We start from the raw sequence: 20,842 nt of genomic DNA on the forward strand, positions 1-20,842 counted from the left end.
TAAAATCTAATTTTCAAGTTTTCAACGAACTAGGGATTAAATATACTAGCCAATATAAGTCAAAAAGAAAAAGAAAGACGTACTATAGAGAGGTCCCTTAGCACACTTTAAAATATATAATAATAACATATCAGTATATCAGCGCCTTTCCCCCTAATTTCGGCCCTGGGTACGCCGATGGAAATAGTATTCCAATAATTCGATACGAATTATTGAATAACCAACAAATTTTTAGAACGCTTTTTGTTATCAGTCTTTTCATATCCAAAACATTCAGCAACTTCTTTAATGGTAATTAATCCTTTTGTAAGCACAATCTGTTTAATTTGTATCACATTTTCATCATTAATCGTCATGTTAGATTGCCCAGACAACGCAACATTTTTTCAAATTTCATCAATACGTTTTTTTAATCATTAGATCATGGTTGTGACATAGTATCATCGCCAAAGGACTTTTTCAACATTTTAAATACTTCTACTAGTTTTACTTCGCTTTTAATTCCATTTAAATTAAATACAAACTCTCTAATCAGATATTATGCCACAGATTGTACCACCACACTTATTCATTTAAGTTATAATCATTCCGTCGGCAAATCTACATTTAGCATTACAACTGCCCAAAAATTCAGGCTATTGTTACTGGCAGTCCAACCAATACAAAAAAATGTTAACAGCGTTGTATTTACCCTGTAATGGGCGCCGAGATTAATAAGATAGGTTCTGCCAAAGCAATACTGAGTTTTAATAATTCTTCTTCTTGTTTATTCCATATTATATAGTTATGATTCGGATTCCATATGGGAGTCACCTTAAACCGCACTATCGAAATTAATATATCGATTGTTCTCTAACGGTATATATTAAATGATATTGCTAGTATCAATATATGTTTGGCTAAATCTAAGTATATTGATCTCACTGCGAACGAGGTTATGGCATGCAACAAAATGAGTAATACCGTCGTCTTAAATACTGTAGAATAATTATATAAAATATTGAAATTATTGTAGTCAGCGTCATTTGAAAAATCTCCAGCTCCTATGTTGAAAAATTCTTAATAACAATATTAATAAAATAAATTTTTTAATAGGTTGCTAAATCAAAATCTGATACGTGAGTGAATAAAACCTATAATAATAAAATATATTTTATAATATTATGTGATGGTGTCATTTAAGGTGTCTTTATTATATACTATTCATTACTGTGTGTTTTTATTAGTTCTATGCTGTATGCGATCAATTTAATATCATCATAGGTAAATAATAAAAACCAGTAGGTTACCGATCGGAAAAATATATATAATATTAAGATATGTAAGTAATACATTTCTTTTTTGAACAAAATTTAAATAATTTAGAAAACAAAAATTCAATAATAATAGTTTATATCGTTGGCATATGATAAAAAATTATAAATTATAATTTCATATGATTTCATTATTTGTATTTACCATTTTTAAAAAATAATGTAATCAAGTATATATAAGTTTCATAAAAATTTACAAATAATAATTAAATATTTGGATTAAAATCTAATAATATATTTTAATAATCACAAACAAATGAATTTTTTAAACAATAATTCAGTTTTATAACAAATAAATAATAATTATTGTATATATTGCTTCCATTTATCCACATTATGATACTGATATGATGAACATATTTATTTATTAATTTATATTTATTTATTAATTTATATTTATTTATTAATTTATATTTATTTATTCTAACCGTTTATAACATTTTTAAATAAATAATTAATTCATCTTATAAAAAAGTAATTTTTCTAAATGAATGAAGAATTTTCACTTCATTCTACATGAAAAATAAAATTGATATATCTGCCGTTTATTGAATAAAGCTGTAATTGAGATACAAAAGCTTTTAAAGATAGTAGCTCATTTGCCATGTATGTCTAAAACTATGCAACACATGAACTGATGTTAAAAAATATCGAATTGGAGATAACTAACTAAATAATAATAATAAGTGATTTATTTATTTTTAAACGTTTATTTTTCATTTCATTAATTGCACATTTCTATGTGGTAACTATAGAATAGCATTTTTAAAAATAGCAACTTAAAAAAATAAAACAAATAAAATAAGTTTCTTTGTTGTTTACTATAAATTCGTTTTCTATATAATTCATTGGAACACAAGTGTAAATATAAAAATCTTTTGTTTATTCTAGTCTCAGTCTCTAGTCTGATTCTTTATATAAACAATACAAATTTCCAATTATTATTTGTTTAAACAACATTGAATTTAATAAATTAATTACTTCTAGAAACAAATAATAGGATTCGTAGTTAATAAATTTTTATGAGCAATGATTCAATCAAAAATAATATCACAATGATATCTATGACTGATTTCAAAAATGCTTTGAAAGCAATTTTAAAAATAGTATTAATTAAAAGTATTCATTTAAAAAGATTAAATTCTAAAATTGTTTAAAATATTTAATAAATTAAATATGTCTAGATATTATATTGCACATATAACAAATTCTATACCTAATAAAATATTCTATAGATTGATACCTAATGCCTTCTTCGACTTAAATAGCTTCAGAAATTATAGTGGATTCAAATAAAATGTTCAATAATTTTTGTGGAAAACCTGAACCATAACTGGTTCCGACATTTGGATTGTACAGGAGTTCCTTTGATAGAGAGAACATAACATATAATCCATTAACAACTTCCACTTTCTTATGTTTTTTTCTAGGACTACTAATTAAGTGACTTTTACTTCTTCGAAAGCGTTTCTTCATTAATGTGGTCAATGGTTTGACATTATGGGAATGCATAGGCAAGAGGATACCGGTAGTATAGAGTAAATATAGAATTGAATTAAAAAAACCTCAAATTACATTTTTTGATTTCGAAGATCGCTTGTTAATAAAAGTATATATTTTAAATGTAACTCCTTATTAGAAGATAGTAATCGAAGGGCAGCGACTATTTCTTAATTTAAATAAAAGTTCGTTGTTGCTGCTGTAATCTTCAATCAATACTCAACAAAACATACACACAGATAAGAAAATGGGAAGGGTTAGAAAGTATAGAATGGGAACTAAGAAATGGAAATAGGTGGGACTATTGAACTTCGCCTGGATCCAGGTAAAAGGAAATTGTCACTTTAATTGGATGGAACCATATATCAATAGGTACTAAGCTTTATTTGTGCATTTGGGCAAAAAAAAATATGGACAACATAATGATAGATAAAGCTACATCTGTGGCGCACATTGCAGATATGCCAATTTATGAGATAGTTTAATATTTAGCATGTGACTATATCTACACCTCGATTATGTAAACTTAACATGTTTTTGCTATAAGAGATAGGCAACTTTCATAACCAGAGATATCATTATCGTCATAGAAAAGTATACTGCCTCGATAAGAAGAGTTGAAAGCCTTTATTTATATATGATCTCAATGATGCTGGTCCCATTGATATGAGAAAGGTATACGACATTTGCAATGTGGAGGGATCATAAGCTCTCAAATTCTGTAGAGATGTCGAAATGTACCGGTATAGAGTACCATCCAGTTCCATTATTCATCTACAATGCTGTGTACCTGTCGAATTGTAAAAGTCTTTTTCCTAAACCTCGATTTAATGAGAAAGAATCAAATTTTTGTTCAGCAGTATTAAACAGTTTATACAGATTTAATAATAAACTGATAGATCTGTAGGAGTCCGTAAGATTCTAATGGTTGTTATAATCTAGTTACTACACTTTTTACATATTATATCGTGTAATGTATTTACATATTTTCACAGCTTTTTAGTTAAAAGAAAAAACAAAACTTGTATTCTTTATAAATTTCTTTATTAGTTATTATTTCCTTATTAATTGAAAGAAAAAGTATATAGATTTTGATTTTATGTTATGCATTAATATATTTTTTATTAAAATTTTGTATATCCAATTGTTTAACATCTGATGCAGTAAAAACAAATATACTAGAAATGAAATGAATGCAATGCTTACTACGTTTTTGCAACATAGTTTAAGGCAAAAACTATAAAAACATTCATATATCATATGAAATATATAACAATAATATATGATATAAAACTAACAATTTTACCTTCGGAGATAAAATAAAATATTTATTATAAATATCAAAGCCATAATTTGTTAGAATATACAATCGTACTTTATTACAATATCTTTTTTTATACTTTTCTTTTTAATTCGCCTACAAAACCACAATAATCGATACAAAATATAAATATATTTATTTATTTAGATTATATTTAGTCTGTATTTGCTATAGTATATTTAATGGTAATATATAAAGGTTTTCTTTTTTTGTTTGATTAATATAACAATTTTTTAACGTTTAACGCAATTAATATAAATTTTACAAGAAGTTCCAAAAAGATTAAAAAAATTACCTATTAAAAATATATATCACAATTAAAGGATCTATATTTAAGCTCTTGCATTTGAACATGTTTTTTCTTGTTTATTGTTTAGTGGTAAAATTTTTATTAATATTCTTAATTCTTAAACTTTTTGGAACAATTTACAAACTTAAAAACATTAAAAACTGCAATAATAAATTTGGTCAGCTATGAATACAACATTAACAGATTTGAATTCAATTTTTTATTAATTATTTAACTTACGATATAAGCGACAAAAAGCATAAATAATAAGAAAAGAAAAAAAAACGAAAAAAATAAGCAGATGATAAACTAAAATGTAACTTATATAGATATTTTTAATAATTTGAACCTAAACAAATATAGCAGTATGAAAAAAAAATTACAGCATTAATGACAAATGACATTTACATTTATATTTAAAATAGTACCCGTCCATCCGAATATACTTTCAAATACATGTTACCTATGTATTGCTTTTTTTTGTATTTAATAGCATAAAAGACTATAAAAGTTGAAAATTTAATAAAAATACATTTTATAAAATACTTACAAAATAATGCAATTATTACAATTTTTGTTGCAATTTTTCAGAATTAATTAATTAATATTAAAAGTTTATTTAATAACTTGTACAATGTTAATTTTAAAGTATATTTTTGACGACGCGCTTAACAGTTGAAGGGATTTTATATGTCAAAATATACACAGTTCAAAGTTATACATATAGTATTGAATAAAGCATCATTTCAATTAAAAATAAATAATTATTCATTAATTTATTTAAATAGTATTTGATTTTATTTCATCATTTTTGAGCTTAACACTTAAACTGCATACAAAGTATAAGAAATGAAAAATTATCATAAATGAAAAATCACAATTGTCATTCCATTTAATATTTTTTAATGTTTACAGTTGTCATTTTATATGAAAATGGAAATATGATTGTTTTCAGCTGTTTATTGATTCTTTGATATAAGATTTAATTTTTCAGATAAATTGTAAATTTTCTTTTTCTTTGTAAATTTTAGATTTACAAATTTATTTTTTTATCTTTGCTTAAATATTAGTATAAATTAAAAAAATAATTTTTATATGCTAAGACACTAGTATAAATAATTACTTGACTTTTCGCTGATGTAGACTAGAGCTACTGCTATCTGGATTTATTATGGCGTCATTTGTTGAGAGTACACCATCTTTAAAGGCATGACCATTCAAATAGCCATTTTTATAGACACCACCATTAGTAGACAGATATCCATTAGTTTTACTTATATTGTATTCATCATCCAAAACAGGCTAAAAGTAATGGAAAAATAATATTGATTAGAGAATTTTTTTCAAAATTGTTAGAAATCACAATTAATTTTAGAGAATTTTGTAAAAAAGTTAATGTTATGCTAAAAAATTATTAATTTATCTGAGGCAGTTTCCACAACACTATTTGGACTGCGCAGAAATGATATCAAAATCCGCGAAGAATTATTAACAGCACGCAGTAAGCTTAGATATCCTAACAACAAAATTGATATGAGTTTAGTATGAGCCATTTCTATTGGAAATGGAAGATGAGCAGAAGTAAATTTGTCAATTTTTAGAAATCTAAATAAAACAGGTAACATAACATAAAAGAATTACAAATATGTATACATGGGTAAGGATGTGGTGTGAGAAGGAATTGTTTAGGAGCAAACCCGGTTTGGTGGTGCAGAGGTTTCAATAGCGACAGGGTTTACAATTCGAAATCACTCTTCAATTTTAACGACTAAGTGTCGTTCACCATTCCCAAAAACGACTACACCATGAAAATTGTCCATCTCAGACTAGTTGGGTTTCTACAAAAAAACGGAATAAAGCAAAACTGTCAAAGGTTCTCACGTTCATTAAGATTCTTATTACAAATCTTTATTTCCTTCGGTAAGATAAAAAGAGAATGGAATTATCAAAAACCAAGTTTCTGATCAAATATATTCTTGAGTTGAACATGTAGCTAAAGAGTGGCAGTGCACAGTATTTTTAACTTGATCATTTTGGTAATAATAAATTATATGCTATACGATAGTAAAAATTATTTTAACCTTAATTATGAAGAGTTTCACTGAAGATTTTATATATATTACATTATGAGTCATTTAAAGAAGTATTTTGAAATTCATTTTTATTTGTTTTTTTCTTAATTCAAGTGAAAAACTTAAAAAAATGTGCCTATTTAAAAACATTTTTTGTATATTCAACGTAAACGTAAAGCACTTGGAAGAAGTATATTTGTAGGCACGTGCACAGCAGATTGATTCTAAATGCGTTGAAGATTATTTAGATTGAAAATTAACACTTTATGCATAAAGTAGATATAATAATTAGTTATTAACATAATAACTATCCGGTTTCGCAATTACTTGTTAATTTAAAAATTCAGCCATAAGGGAGTGCATGCAAAATTCTAAAGTCTTTTAAAATCTAAGGCAACAATGTGTATTTTTATGTAAATAATTACACGTAACAAACGCGTATACTTAAACAATTCGCATAACTCAGAAGTGAATTAATTGTTTTTTGTTCTTAATGCGTAATTCTAATGAACTTAAAATGTTGCACAATTATTTTTATTTACAAAATGACATAGTTAAATAGTACTTGGAAAACTCTCAAATCTAACTAACGTCAGATTTAAAATGTATTTGCATACACTTGTGTGCAAATTACTTTATTTTATTTACTTTTACGGGCTTAAATTTAGCAAAGGTTAAGTGCATAAGGTGACAACATAGTGAATAGATTTTTAATTAATTTTTTTAATAAACAAACTACTTCAGTAAAAATTACAAGTGTCGATTTTGTGGCATAACAAAATATATTAAAATATTTGCGCAAAAAAAAGTATAATTTTTACGCTTTTAATGGGTTATACCTACCATACAAGCGCCTTTATTGCTATCTCCATTAGGCAATTGTTCATCATGGTTTATGAATTGCTTAACATTGCCATTACTACAATTACCATTGGGTATTGTACTACCAATTTTGCTATAACCATTTACTTTTATTGCCTGTTGACCTGGTTTTCGTCTTTCTGCATTTGTATATTTTGCTTTGTAAAAGTCTGAGAATAGGAATAAGAACATAACTCCGTGCAAACCAATCCAGATCATAAAGCCTTTTGGATAATCACAATCTCTGAACAACAATTGGAATTGATGTGTAAAAATGGCAACAAATTGGACCTGGAAATGTACATAAATTTAATTAAATTTTCATATAAAAAAAAAATTATTAAATTTTAAAATAATAATATAATATACCATTTGGAAAGTTGTGAGGTATTTTTTCCACCAAATGAATTTTTGGTATTTAGGACCCATGGCAGCAATCATATAATAAAAATACATAACAATATGTACAAAGGAATTTAGTAGTGCAAAGAATGTGCTGTGACCACCTGTAAATAAGCACATACATATAAATATATATATTTTATATTGAACATTTTTACAAAGAAACATTCATATATACAGACTAATCAAATAAATTACGAAAAAGTTTCAATAAAGATTGTTTACCTGGAGCGAATTTCATGCCCATCCAAACCGAGAATGGCATACAGCCGTGATGAATGACATGCAGCGTTGAGACATGTTCAGTTTTTTTACGTAATATGAAAAATAATGTATCAAAGAATTCAGTGAATTTAGCAATGTAATACCACCAACAGGTACGGGCCATCTACAATGAAAAATGTGTGCATTGTTGTTGTATTTTAAAAAGCAATATATGTCAAATTAATGCTAGGATAGTAAAAGGAGTAAATTGGAAAAAAGGATATACTGATTATTCTAATATTATATATATAAATGTAGGATAAGTAAATAAATATGTTAAGATAAATAATGTTTTAAATAAAAATAAATTTAATACAAAAATTATATGCATAAATAGGTAGCGATTTTAAATTTAATATAAAAATTGTATTAATAAATAGATAACGATTTTTCAATAAATAAATAAAGTTTCTTGTAAAGATAGATTTGTTATAAAAATTGTTTTTTAGTAAATAAATAAGTTTAATATAAAGATAAATTTAAAATGTAAATTATATACATAAGTAGGAAGAATTTTTTAAGCGAATGAATGAAGTTTAATATAAAGATACTGTAATATAAAATTGTATGCATATATGAAGCGTTTTATAAATAAACAAATATATAAAAATAAATTTAATATCGAAATATCCGAATGTAACTTTATTAAAATAAATAAATAATAACTTTTATAATAAAATGAAATGTACAAATAGTTAATCTTTTGCAAGTAAATAAATAAAAAAAATTCAATACTTAAATTTTATAAATAAAAAATTGTAAAAACATAAATGTAATACAAAAATAATACGCTATTCTTTCATAAATAAAATAAAAAAATTTTAGATGTTTTTGTTTAATATTATATCTTTAATTTATATATAAATATAAATGTAAATATATATCGTACATATTTAAAACGTATATGTATCTTTATATATATATTCTGCATATAACAAAATATAATTATCGTATGATATTAATCAATACTTTTACTTACACGTAATGCTAAAGGATTATTTGAATAGTCTACAGGTTGGCATTTAAGGCTATAGTGACCCCACCACCCACTCATCAAATACTGAAAAAGAGAAAAAGTTTTTAAACAATAAACTTAAAATTAATTTATGTTATTAAAATAAAAATGTTTACCTCATAAAATATCCATGCACTAAATATCGTTTGAAATAAATTATAATATATTAAAATTTTCCTAAGATCCAAAGGTTTTCTGTTAGCCATTAACTTTGGTGCTAAGGATTTACTAAAGTAAGCGTAAAATACACATAGTGTCAATGTGGGAAATGGCGATGACATCATGGGCCAGTCTTTAACTCGGGGATCTGAAAATGTGTACGCAATATATATAAATATATATATGTTACAAAGATCATTTGGTTGAAATGAAATAATAACTTACCGCTTTGATTATCCATAAGGTCCCTATACCAGTCGTTAATTTCATGAAGTATGATAGCCATTTTAATATATATTATAACTAAAATAAAAGAATAGAAAAAATATTAGATAAATGGTAATTATGAAGTAGAAATTAGTAGATAATTAAATTAATAGATATTATTAAGAGTGCCTTTGCAATGCAAGTCTATGGAAATTTTATATAATTTTGTTTATGTTTTAAAATAACAGAAATACAGTTCAAAAAGTCAAAATTGAAAACAGGATCGCATTAAAAATAAAATAAATTTATTTCACATTCTTTCCGAATATTTATTTATAAAAACGTATTTAACTTGTTTAGAATAACCAGCTAAGGGCAATGATTTTGCATTTAGTAAAAAAAATAAATGGTGTCAAATGTTACGCACATTTTTTTTAAATTAATTAGCAAATAGTTTGAAATTTATGTATCTGTAACAATTAAAACAATTTCGCAAAAATAAAAAAAAAATATAGAACAACATGTAAATAATTGATTTATAAGCACCGAAAACCTTGAATTTCATTCAGTTCATTTTATGGAATATTTTCACTTTTGTTTTGTTTAATTGTTTTCCATTTTTATATAAATAAATATATTGTTATAAAGACATTATATATGCGATTAATTCTTACATTATATAAAGCGATTAATTCTTACCTTTTACAAATTCCTAGCTAATAATGTAAATTGAAATTTTTGAACACTTTATATAGTTGTACGATATCTGTTAGACGTCCTTTTATGTTTATAATCTAAATGAAATATAAAAAAATAACAAATATTAATATATCTAAGTTTACAGAGATTTAAAACAATAATTATCATATTGAATTATTCATCAATTTATTTAATCGGTGATGAAAATAGAATCTATATCTAAAGCCAGATACTTTGCAATTTTACATGGTTTAAAGAGAATGAAAAACTCTGCTTGAATGGCTCAGACACTGAGATCTATATAGGAATAGTAATCGAAATTTGGTTATTGTAGACAGGTGTCGACATTAAAGCTCGAAAGCCCAACAATAGAATACATTGGCAACTAAAGAAATACAGTCGGAGTCATAAGTCTAGAAGCAGGCAGTACAAAAACTTTGTTTGAAAATATTTTCCAAAAAAATTAATTTATTGAAAACATACTTTATTGTTTTTTTATAATATTTAATGCACAATGTTTTTGCGAAGTTTCGTTTCATGTGTTCAAAAAACAGCCGAGATAACGGTACTTTTATCGTAAAGAGTAGCAAAACAAGCGATCAAAAGTCTACCGGGTATTTATGCAGTTCTATGGGGAGTTAAATGTTAATTGGTAATAATTTGGATTATCACCAATTAACATACGAGCTTAATAACTTTTTTGAGTAAAACAACATATATAAACCAAGAACAAAAATCAAAACTTAAATAAACACGAAGAAATCTAAAGTGATATCCGCTCTTACAAATATTACCTACCGGATATATAAAGTAGGAACTAATAACATACGCAATTTATGTGGTCTGAGGTAGTCAACTAGTCTGGCTGTCACAACAACCTAATCGTGGCTATGTGGCTACGACAACGTTCAATTGATGTCTCGGTAATTTAACGTTGTAATTTCACAAAAATAAATTTACATAAGATGTTATCACAATATCGAGTTATCGACTAACTGAGGGAGTCTGAATACCCCTAATATATTTTAAAGTATTTAACAATACGAGTGTATGAGATTCAATTAATGTATATACATATGTATTTTGACATTGTACATCATACATAAAAACAAATACTAGCAGTTTTATTATAAATTTTTACTATTCGAATAAAAATATTATGAAAACAATAAAATTTATTGAAGTCAACTTTGTGTGAAGCTTCTTTTATAAAAAAAAAAACAATGAATTCTCTCTGTAGTACAGTTTTAGTTTTTACTGATTTATTTCTTTTTTTTTTTTTGACGTCAACTATTCTTTACACATAAATAGTTTAAATCAAACTGATTGGTGTTAATTAATTAAGAGATAGAGGTCAAAGTACAGAAAATTTTATCATAAGTTGTACAAAATTTTGAATTAATAACGTCAAAAACAGTAATGATATTTTAATTAAATTTAAATTATAAAAATTGTTAATAATAACAATTAATATTATAATTGTTATTATAACACAAATTATTTATATTTAATGACTATAAATTCATTTTAATCATAAAATAAGTTCTTAATTAATAACGACAAAAAACTTGAAAATTACAGTTATAAAAAACTATATACGAATATAAATATTAAAAAAAAAAACATGAATATATTATATATACTCCTATAAATATTAAAAAAAAACATGAATATATTATGTATACTACTATAAATATTAAAAAAAACATGAATATATTATATAACTACTATAAATATTTAAATCGTGTATACGAGTAGGAATAAACCACCAGTGTGAGGGAAGCCTAAGAATATCGGTACCCGTGCCTAACTATAACATACATGTTCTAGTTAAGTACCTAATGACAATTTTAAACATTAAAATTGTATATGTAAATAAACATTTAATCACCAGTATCAGGACCGACCTACTAAATCAGGCGCCTGAATAAATATGAAAAAAAAAAATTTATAATACATATTGTTTCGTAAAATAATTAAGTATAACTGACCCTATCTATTACCGCATAGATGTTTTTAATATTAGGAATTCTCCTGATGAAGGCAAAACCGAATTTGCCCAAATATGTACTTAAATATTCAAAAAATTAATACTCGAAATAAAAATTAATATTCCTAAAAAAATAAAAAAACCGATCCTGCTATAGTTTTCAAATGTGCTTACATTTTTTAAAGGATTCGAATTTATTTATCGTTCTTTTTTATTTTTATATATAAGCGAATATCAATCAATAAAATAGAGAACAGAAACACAGGATCCACTGAATCTTATTGGCCTATGTGTTCTCATATAAAACTCAAAAGTTTAAAACTATTGTAAACTTTTAATAAAATCCAAAATGTTTCTTAGAATAGGCTTAGATTGTTTAGAAAGTATAAAAAAAATATCTGATAACATATATTTTGGTCAATGACAAAACAGACATGAAGCACTTTCTTTGTATTCGTCACAGTTGCAACAAAAATCATTTAAGTGAATATTCTATCTTCGAGCATAGTATCCTAATCGATAGTGACCCATTAGCAAACTGACTGTAAGACTTATATCATTAGATGACATACTAATGGGATTGTTAGACTTTTTCTTATCTAAAACGGGTCAGCTTACGTACAGATAGAAGTCTGCATATAAAGAATATTTTAAATGTTTTTATTGTGGTGCTGTGCTATCTCTGCATGCAAAGAAGGTTAAAGAAGGTCTTCGTTAAAATCAATCTATTATAGGTTTTATATCTGAGGAATTTATTTTGATTAAAAGTGTTTGGAAGTTGTTATTCAAATATGTTATTAAAACAACTGCTATATGATTTTTTAAACATCAGTTTTGAATAGCATTTGAAGAATCACTTATATGTCGTCATTCAATATCTCAGGATAAATTTACTAATTTATGTTTCAAGTGTACATTATTAAGCTATTTCATTGCATAAAGTTATAAAACTATTTGCTGAAATAGATGAATATTACAATTCATTTCAAAAGACCTTCCTAGAAAAAGAAAGACATACTCATAAAAACCTTATGATATGAAACTAGAAAGAATGATATTATAACATTATACTTTAGAAAGGCCAACAACAGTGATGCTGTTGTAAAATTATCATATGAGAAATGTAAACCTAGATGACACTTATTTCATAAACGAACTTATAATGAAAGCAGAAACATAATTATAAATAACATTGAGGACATAACCAGGTGCGTCCATATGTTTTCTCTACTTTTCGTCATTATATTTATATTGTGAATATAAAATATTCTTTATTGTAAATACTATTTTCGAGTGCTTTTAAATGAATAAATAAATATATTTATACAAAAAAAATTTTTTACAGTAATGGAAATGCTCCTTAAAAATCTTTCCATTTAAAAATTGTTATGAAAACCGTAAAAATAAATAATGTTCTATACTCAAAGTTAATTTAAAAGCCTTAAAGCTTTCGATTTTCTACAGAGATAAAATATTATATATTATATTATGTTATATGAAAAGATTATACATTAAAAAAATAAATAAAATTTTGTTTAGTAAACAAAAAATCATTGAAAAAGTACCAAAAAAAACCTTCAGAAACTGAAATTTTGCAGTTGTGACAAATTTTTGAATGCATTTATTCAGACAAAAAACAAAGAAACAAACATTTTTGTCGGTACAGTGTAAGTCAGTCACACTTTGCTGCTCCATTAGAGGCAAGCAATGTGATGCAAGCCAACGACTCTACCTAACTCCAAGGCAATCAGCCAATCTAGCCAACGCCGACTGTTACTAGCAGCGGCTGTTACTTGAATTTTGAATGTCATGATCAAAGCGATTTTGTAACACAATTTTAAGCATTTGTTGATTGTGTTGTGGGTCAGTGGTGTATATATGTATGTACATGTAGCATGTGCACGTTTATCAACAAACCGAAAGTAATATAATTTTTATTTGTTTTTTTTTTATTTATATTTAATTAAAACTGGCATATAATTGTCGAATGATAATCACAACAATAGCAGAATTTATCAATTTGTCAACGTTAAGATAGTTGACACATGAACATTTTTTTTTTGCCGTTACCGCAAAAAGACTAACATATATATACAAATATATAATCTTAATATTCGTTTATAGTTAATTTGTATACCATATAATAAAAATGGTGCAATAGCGCATTCCACAGCAGTTGACAAACATTATCATATAAATATTTTTAAAATATTGAGATAAATTGCTGACGATGAAGATGACGATGACGGTTATGATGATGTCTCAACTTTGCCAAGTTATTACATAAAATATCTGAATTATAAAAACCGCTAAAAGTAAAATAAAAAAAAATATTCATACATATGTGCATATTATGGTAAACACCTCAAAGCGGTAGCGAATAAGTTGCCTTTAATTTGCGCTCTGCTCTCTGCGGTTGTAATCACATTTTGCAATAAACCAACCAAAGGCACAAACATACAAATCTTTAGTTGTGCAAAGAAAAAATTTTTATGTATGCAAGTAATTTCAAGATATTCAATATCATTCATTCGTCATCATCATTTAAATGTATACATACATATATGTATTATACGAATCCATTCGTTCAATGGTTCGATAATTAACCCAACACTTCCGTATGATAATTCGAAAGTGATAAATGAATAAGAAATAATATTATTAAAAATATGTAACATTCATTAAAAATTATTAAAAAAAAAAAGGTGCAAGCACGCAAATTTATTGTTTACATTTTTAAACATTTTATAATTTTTAAATAAATTTCAAATATTTACAATCATACATTGTTTTTGCAACAAATACTCTGGGTGTAGTTACTTTAAAGTACGATTACCTGACTATATTATTTCAAATTTTACAGTTCACGTTTCATCAAGTTGGCAATAAATTACACAAAGATTACACAACACACAATTTCATAGTTTTACTACGGAAGAAAATTTTTATTTAAACTTATTGCACTGCAGATTTTAATGTTCAACTTATGATCAATAAATTTAAGCTTTTAATCTTCAGCTAAGTCCAAAGAGATTGACTTATTTGCGTTATGGATAGATGAATATCTGTCTTTGGTTTTAGGTCTTCAGTTTAATCTTACGCACCCTTAGCTGTTATGTTTGCTAGTACACATAATACTAACAAAAAATTTAGTGCGTTCGACTTGTATTATCAATGGACTTCAATTATGGAATAGTTGAGGTGAGTGGCATGTCTTGAGTAATGTAGACGGACGGTTTCGTTTGATTTATGTGCGTTAATAAAATATCTAATTAGCAAAATGCACAGTATTGATATACTTAATGATATAAATCGAACCAAGAATTAAGAAAGTTTTTAATCAATCCAAACAGTTGTATTTGTAGACGAAGAATTATTTATTATATTTGAATGATATGTTATTTTATATATTTATAAATAAATATAACATACGACACACTATTATATTGAGCACACAAGCTATTTTAATTTCTATTATATATATTTGTACGTAGTTTGAGAACTCCAAGTAATGTACAGAGATATACGAGTATATCTTAAATATTTTTATTTAAGATAAAAATTCATACAAAGTAAAGACAAAATTTAAAAAATAATATCGACACGATACTATTCGAAGCGAAGGATAATCTGTTAGAAGTATCATAATCAAGTAAATAATTTGTACTTACATGATTATATATAACTAAACCAAAACAATTTTAGAATTATTATTGTAATTCTGGCAGTAAAAGTTTAATTATTAGCTTACAAAACTTTGAAGTTTCTTTAATAAAAATTGGTTTTGTAGAGAAAAAAGTGAAACCGCAAAAGACACTAGCAACTTGTTCGGTACTGATATATGCTTAGTTGGACATCTTATATTAGATGAAAAAATAATAAGAAAAAATAAGATTAATATATGAAAAGATAATATTAAATGAGAAGTCAAATATCTTTGTGTCATCCAGTTAAATGTACTTTAAATAGTATATTCAAATTCTTTGAAAAGTCGCTGTTTTGATTTAAGTAAATTCAAACTTGATTTTTTAATTATTACAATATAGGCACAGAATATATAAAATTAAATTGATAAAATACAATTTGAACACACACTGATAAAAACGTGTCTAATAATGATAAGAAGAGAATCAGAGGTTTTTATATAATTTTTAAATATTCTCACATAACTTTTAGTGAATTCATCAAGTGTGATTTTCTAAAGAAAATGCTAGTTTTAAACAAACTTTTATTAATTATAAAATTCATTGTTTTATTTGTGGGATACTTCAAGTTGGAAGTAATTAAAATAAGACACTTTAAAATAATATGAATTTTGATGGATCTCTATTTACTTAATACTTCAGTATTTTCTTTCCTAAGAACTTTACGTTTTTATATATCCTTAACATAAATAATTTTTTTTTAAATTCATTTTATATATATTATAAAATAATTTTACTTAAGACCTTAATACTTCAGTATGGATCTGTTCTTTTAATTATTCTTTAATAATTAAACTAAAAGTCAGATATAATTTTTTAAATTAAAATACACAAACTGGAATTCAGATATAATTTTTTAAATTAATACACACAAAAAATAACCAGCAGGTTTCAAGTATTATTTTAGTTAGGAATTATATTTATCTTTTTATTATTTAATTTTACTCTTGCATAATTTTTTTGAATTTCCCTTTCAAGAAATTAATGGGGATATAAAAGTATAAATACCCGCATAATGTACAATTTATGATATTTTTTTGGAAATCATCCGCCCGTACCGGCGAAATAGAAAAAAAAATTAAATTATCTAATCTGGTTTTAATTTAACAATTCATAAGTTTCCAACACTCTCCACTCGATTAGGTTTAAAAACACTCATTTTTCCGCATGGTCGGTCTATTTTTTGCTTTAAAAAAAAACTGATAAATATTTTTTTTTTCAAATTTTCTTTTCGAATAATTGCTAAAAAAAGCACTTATTACAAATTTTATGACAACAAAAACTTAACAAAACGAGATTAATAATAAAAATAAATTCGCACTGACTCACGAACAAAGTATGGGGAAAAACAGTTTAAATAATTTCGTATCTTTGAACAATTTATAATCAAAAAATAAAAAATAAAAAAAATTACTGATTTATTTTTTACCGATAAAGCAATTGTTGTGTCGCAAGTGTAATGCCAACGATCACTGACTAATTCAATATAAAAAAGAAACAATAATAAACAATGGTTGCGCTTATCAAAGCCTTTTATAAGAGTCGAGTGCTATCTATACACTTCACACTTCGCACAAAAAAGTTATAACTGATAAAAAATTTTCTTCACGTCACCGAACAAATGTTGCCAATTCAGGCAATTTTTAGAGAAATGAATTTTTTTATTTAATTAAAAATAAAGATATTTAAATATTTTAAATTAAAACTCCGCGCTGGTGCGCTCAGTGCTAACCGTAAGCAAGCGATTCCGAACTACAACTAAACTGTAAACAAAATGTAACGAAGTTTCGGGTCCGTCAATGTGGGAAATGCTGCTCTGCGATGTTGTGCTGAGCTGTGATATGATGAGCGCTACAAATCGTTACATTCGGATGCGGGTAGAACTCAACATACTAAACTCTGTGGAGGCTGTCGCAGAGTTGGAAATACGTATAGACACTGAGTTGCTGATGTAATTCTGTTTTCTCAACAGGCCTAAGAGACGTATAAGTAAAATTATTAGCACGTAACACTGCTGCTGCTGCTGCTGCTGCTGGTGGCTATTGTGCTCAGCAAGCACATCGGTGTTAATGTAATCAACCATTGCTCCACTGTCCATCACTTGGCTGTTGACTGTTGGCTCTGGCTGTCTTACCACTTTCGCTTTCTATCTTTCTTTCGGTTTCTTTCATGCTCCACCGTACAACTCAACAAGTGCATAACACACTATGCTTTCAGGCAATACTCGTATTAATACAACGGAGACTCGAACATTCCAACTCTATTTAATGGACAACCTGTTGGCCAAGTTTTTGAGCAAAGATGTCAATATATTATATTGATATGTATGTTAGTATTGAAGTAGGTACATTGGATATGATTTTCTTCAATATGGAGTAATATGTTGGCAGACAAAAGCCGTTAAATTATATCTGGGAAACAACGCTGTTAAAAACTAAACTGGTAAATTGTTCGTATACTGACAATAAGTCAATTAAACATCACAAAGCCTACACAGCTTATAATCGGGCTATTAATTTTTTTTTTTCTTAACATATAAGAAATTCGAAAATGTGAAAGGTGAGTTCGTCAACTGTAACTTTAAGCATCAAAATTTATGAACTTAATTAACTAATAAAGCGACTTCCAGCATTAAAATGATTAGAGAAACCCTCGTTCAACTAGTTGGAATTTTGAATACACTGTTATTCTGTTGTGACAAACTTTAAATATTAAGAGTATTAATGAAACTGATTATTTATATAGCTTAATAACAAACCTCATTTAAGAAAACATAATCAGATTCCTAATAATTAATTACGTGAACATTTTGATATGAGAAGTATGGTTTGTTTTGATTTTATTTCATGACTTTTAAAGTATTTTCTGTTCGCACTTTTTTTGTAGATTAACCAGTACTCATTAATCATATTCTATTAAGGATAGAATCTGCAAAAAAGGTAATTAACAAATTATCTTTATTAAGCCCCGCATACAGACCCGTGTATGTTTTCCCTTTCAAATTCACTTTCTTAAATTCTAGTACCGTCTCGAATTAAAATTTTCAGTAGCTTACTAAAATATAGCCTTCTACCATATTCTGAAAATAAAAAAAAAAAATTTGGGTCCAGAATTATGAGCAGGGACTTAGCCATTAAACTAATACCCAACACACTCGACGGTGCAGCTATAAAATAACTTCTTTTTTTTAATTTTATTAAGTATTTTTATTTGTGCATAACCAGATATATTGGATATATTATACATACATGTATAATATCCATTATACATATTGTTACTATATGCATATACATATACTTTCATACATGTAATTTTAAACTTTTAAAGTTTATTAAAGGAATAATAAATTTTGTAGATATCCTTACAATTCTCAATTGTAATAAAGCATTATTTAATTTTAAAATTCTTCTCCTTCACTAAACAAAAGGATGTATTTATGAAGCATTTTGCAAGTATTACATGACATATAGAATTTATTTATGTAATAAAAATAAATGCAATCAGAATGAATACCACAAATAGACACTTTTGTCAAAGCTAAAACAAGAGCAGAAAACAAAGCATGACTTACTATTAGTCCCACTGTTGATCTGATTCTTAAGAGGTAATTTTATTTATTTTTATTCTAAATTTTTCAAAGGAAGTTTAAAATATTTTTCTCATATTTTCACAAAATAGAATTTTGCAAAGAGATATAAATATTAAGAAAGATTTACTCTTGAGTTCAATGATTACTTATGCAATAAATCGTTTTTACTATATAATGGTGTTAATAATATAAATAGATGGAATAAAAAAATCTTCATGTCTCCCAAATGCTTTTTAGAGAATTTATTTAATTATTGTTTAAGAAATAAAAGGTTTCTGGATTGGGTGTTGTTAATAGTTACTATAGCCATACATTGATCTCTTTTAATTATCTGGATCTCTTTCAATCATATGAGGGAGTGTAACAACCTCATTACAGCCACATACATCCCCTTTTAGAAATTACTTTTCGATATAATTAAGTAAATACTGAATACACTTTACAAATTAATATATATATAGATATTTATTTAAAGATATTAATTTTTTTTTAGAAAAGTTTCGAAAACCTGTCGTATATTTTTTTAATAAACAAAAGTAATCGAGATACCAACACTTTCAATTTAACTAGCACTGAGAAATTCTTAAACGCTTAACAATTTTATGTTAATAAGTGTTTCTATAAATTGTGTTAATAATTACAGTAATTAAATCTTATGTAAAACCAAAAAATATTAATAATTTTAAATGTAGCGTGCAGAGCACGTTCCAAACAAAATGCTTTCAAAAAACTATCGAAATGGACTTTAAACTTTAGTGGTACGAACAACCTGCTTTGTAACCTGAAAAAACTCAAAAGAAAGAGCAAATTTTCAGACTTTGCTTATGTTTATTTTCTCTAATGTTTTTGCTATAATTTGATCCGATTACATAAATTTTGTAAGACCACTTTTGTAAGCGGTAATATCGTTTCTGCTCTTTTAGCGAAATTGTTATTGTTTTAGTTTAAGGCCAAAACAATGCTTCGAACTCCATCTATCTATTCGCACACTTTTATCTGCCCAAAGTCTGCTGTCTGCTTGTCTGGATCGTTCAGTATTGTTTAGTGTTTGGAGCGCCTTTAAGTAGGTTAAATAATTTCATTGTTTTTGCACTGTTTCTATTTTGCTAAACTTTTTTGCATGCCATTAAATTATGATATAAACATTAACATAAAAAACATATTATACAAAAATAAATTATACAAAAATAAATTATACAAAAATAAAATTTAAAAAAAATAATAACATGAAAGATACAACTATAATCGGTTCCAAAAAAATTGTTTTAAACGTTTATAAGTTGTTTTAAATTTAAAGTTTAATTGCTGCAATCCATAATCATAAATGAGATAAGCGAATTAAGATAAATAATTAAAAAAAATTAAAAAATTACCCTACCAAGACTGACTAAGACTAATATGACTCAACATTATCCTTGAAAATTTCAATAAACTAAAAACATTTTTTTTCTTTTTGA

General features: G+C 25.7%; 1 protein-coding gene across 2 annotated transcripts in view; it reads right to left on the minus strand.

Annotated features, from left to right (window-relative positions):
• Nucleotides 1-5,476: 5,476 nt before the first annotated feature.
• Nucleotides 5,477-20,842, minus strand: part of LOC119680101 (elongation of very long chain fatty acids protein) — a 31,444-nt gene continuing 16,078 nt past the window's right edge. Inside the window, exons 1-9 of one of the 2 annotated variants that reach the window (XM_038092752.1) lie at nucleotides 17,226-17,529; nucleotides 10,103-10,197; nucleotides 9,422-9,499; nucleotides 9,154-9,344; nucleotides 9,002-9,082; nucleotides 7,984-8,146; nucleotides 7,726-7,862; nucleotides 7,339-7,647; nucleotides 5,479-5,725 (exon numbers count right to left, since the gene is read on the minus strand). In XM_038092752.1, the coding sequence (XP_037948680.1) occupies nucleotides 5,543-5,725; nucleotides 7,339-7,647; nucleotides 7,726-7,862; nucleotides 7,984-8,146; nucleotides 9,002-9,082; nucleotides 9,154-9,344; nucleotides 9,422-9,482 (1,125 nt within the window). In that variant the 5' untranslated portion in view covers nucleotides 9,483-9,499; nucleotides 10,103-10,197; nucleotides 17,226-17,529 and the 3' untranslated portion in view covers nucleotides 5,479-5,542. Of the gene's footprint in view, nucleotides 5,726-7,338; nucleotides 7,648-7,725; nucleotides 7,863-7,983; nucleotides 8,147-9,001; nucleotides 9,083-9,153; nucleotides 9,345-9,421; nucleotides 9,500-10,102; nucleotides 10,198-17,225; nucleotides 17,530-20,842 lie in introns of those variants that run through there. The other variant, XM_038092751.1, reaches the window with a different exon arrangement.

This window comes from Teleopsis dalmanni, chromosome 2 (genome assembly GCF_002237135.1).
Source record: "Teleopsis dalmanni isolate 2A chromosome 2, ASM223713v2, whole genome shotgun sequence".
In the NCBI taxonomy this organism is placed as follows: Eukaryota; Metazoa; Arthropoda; class Insecta; order Diptera; family Diopsidae; genus Teleopsis; species Teleopsis dalmanni.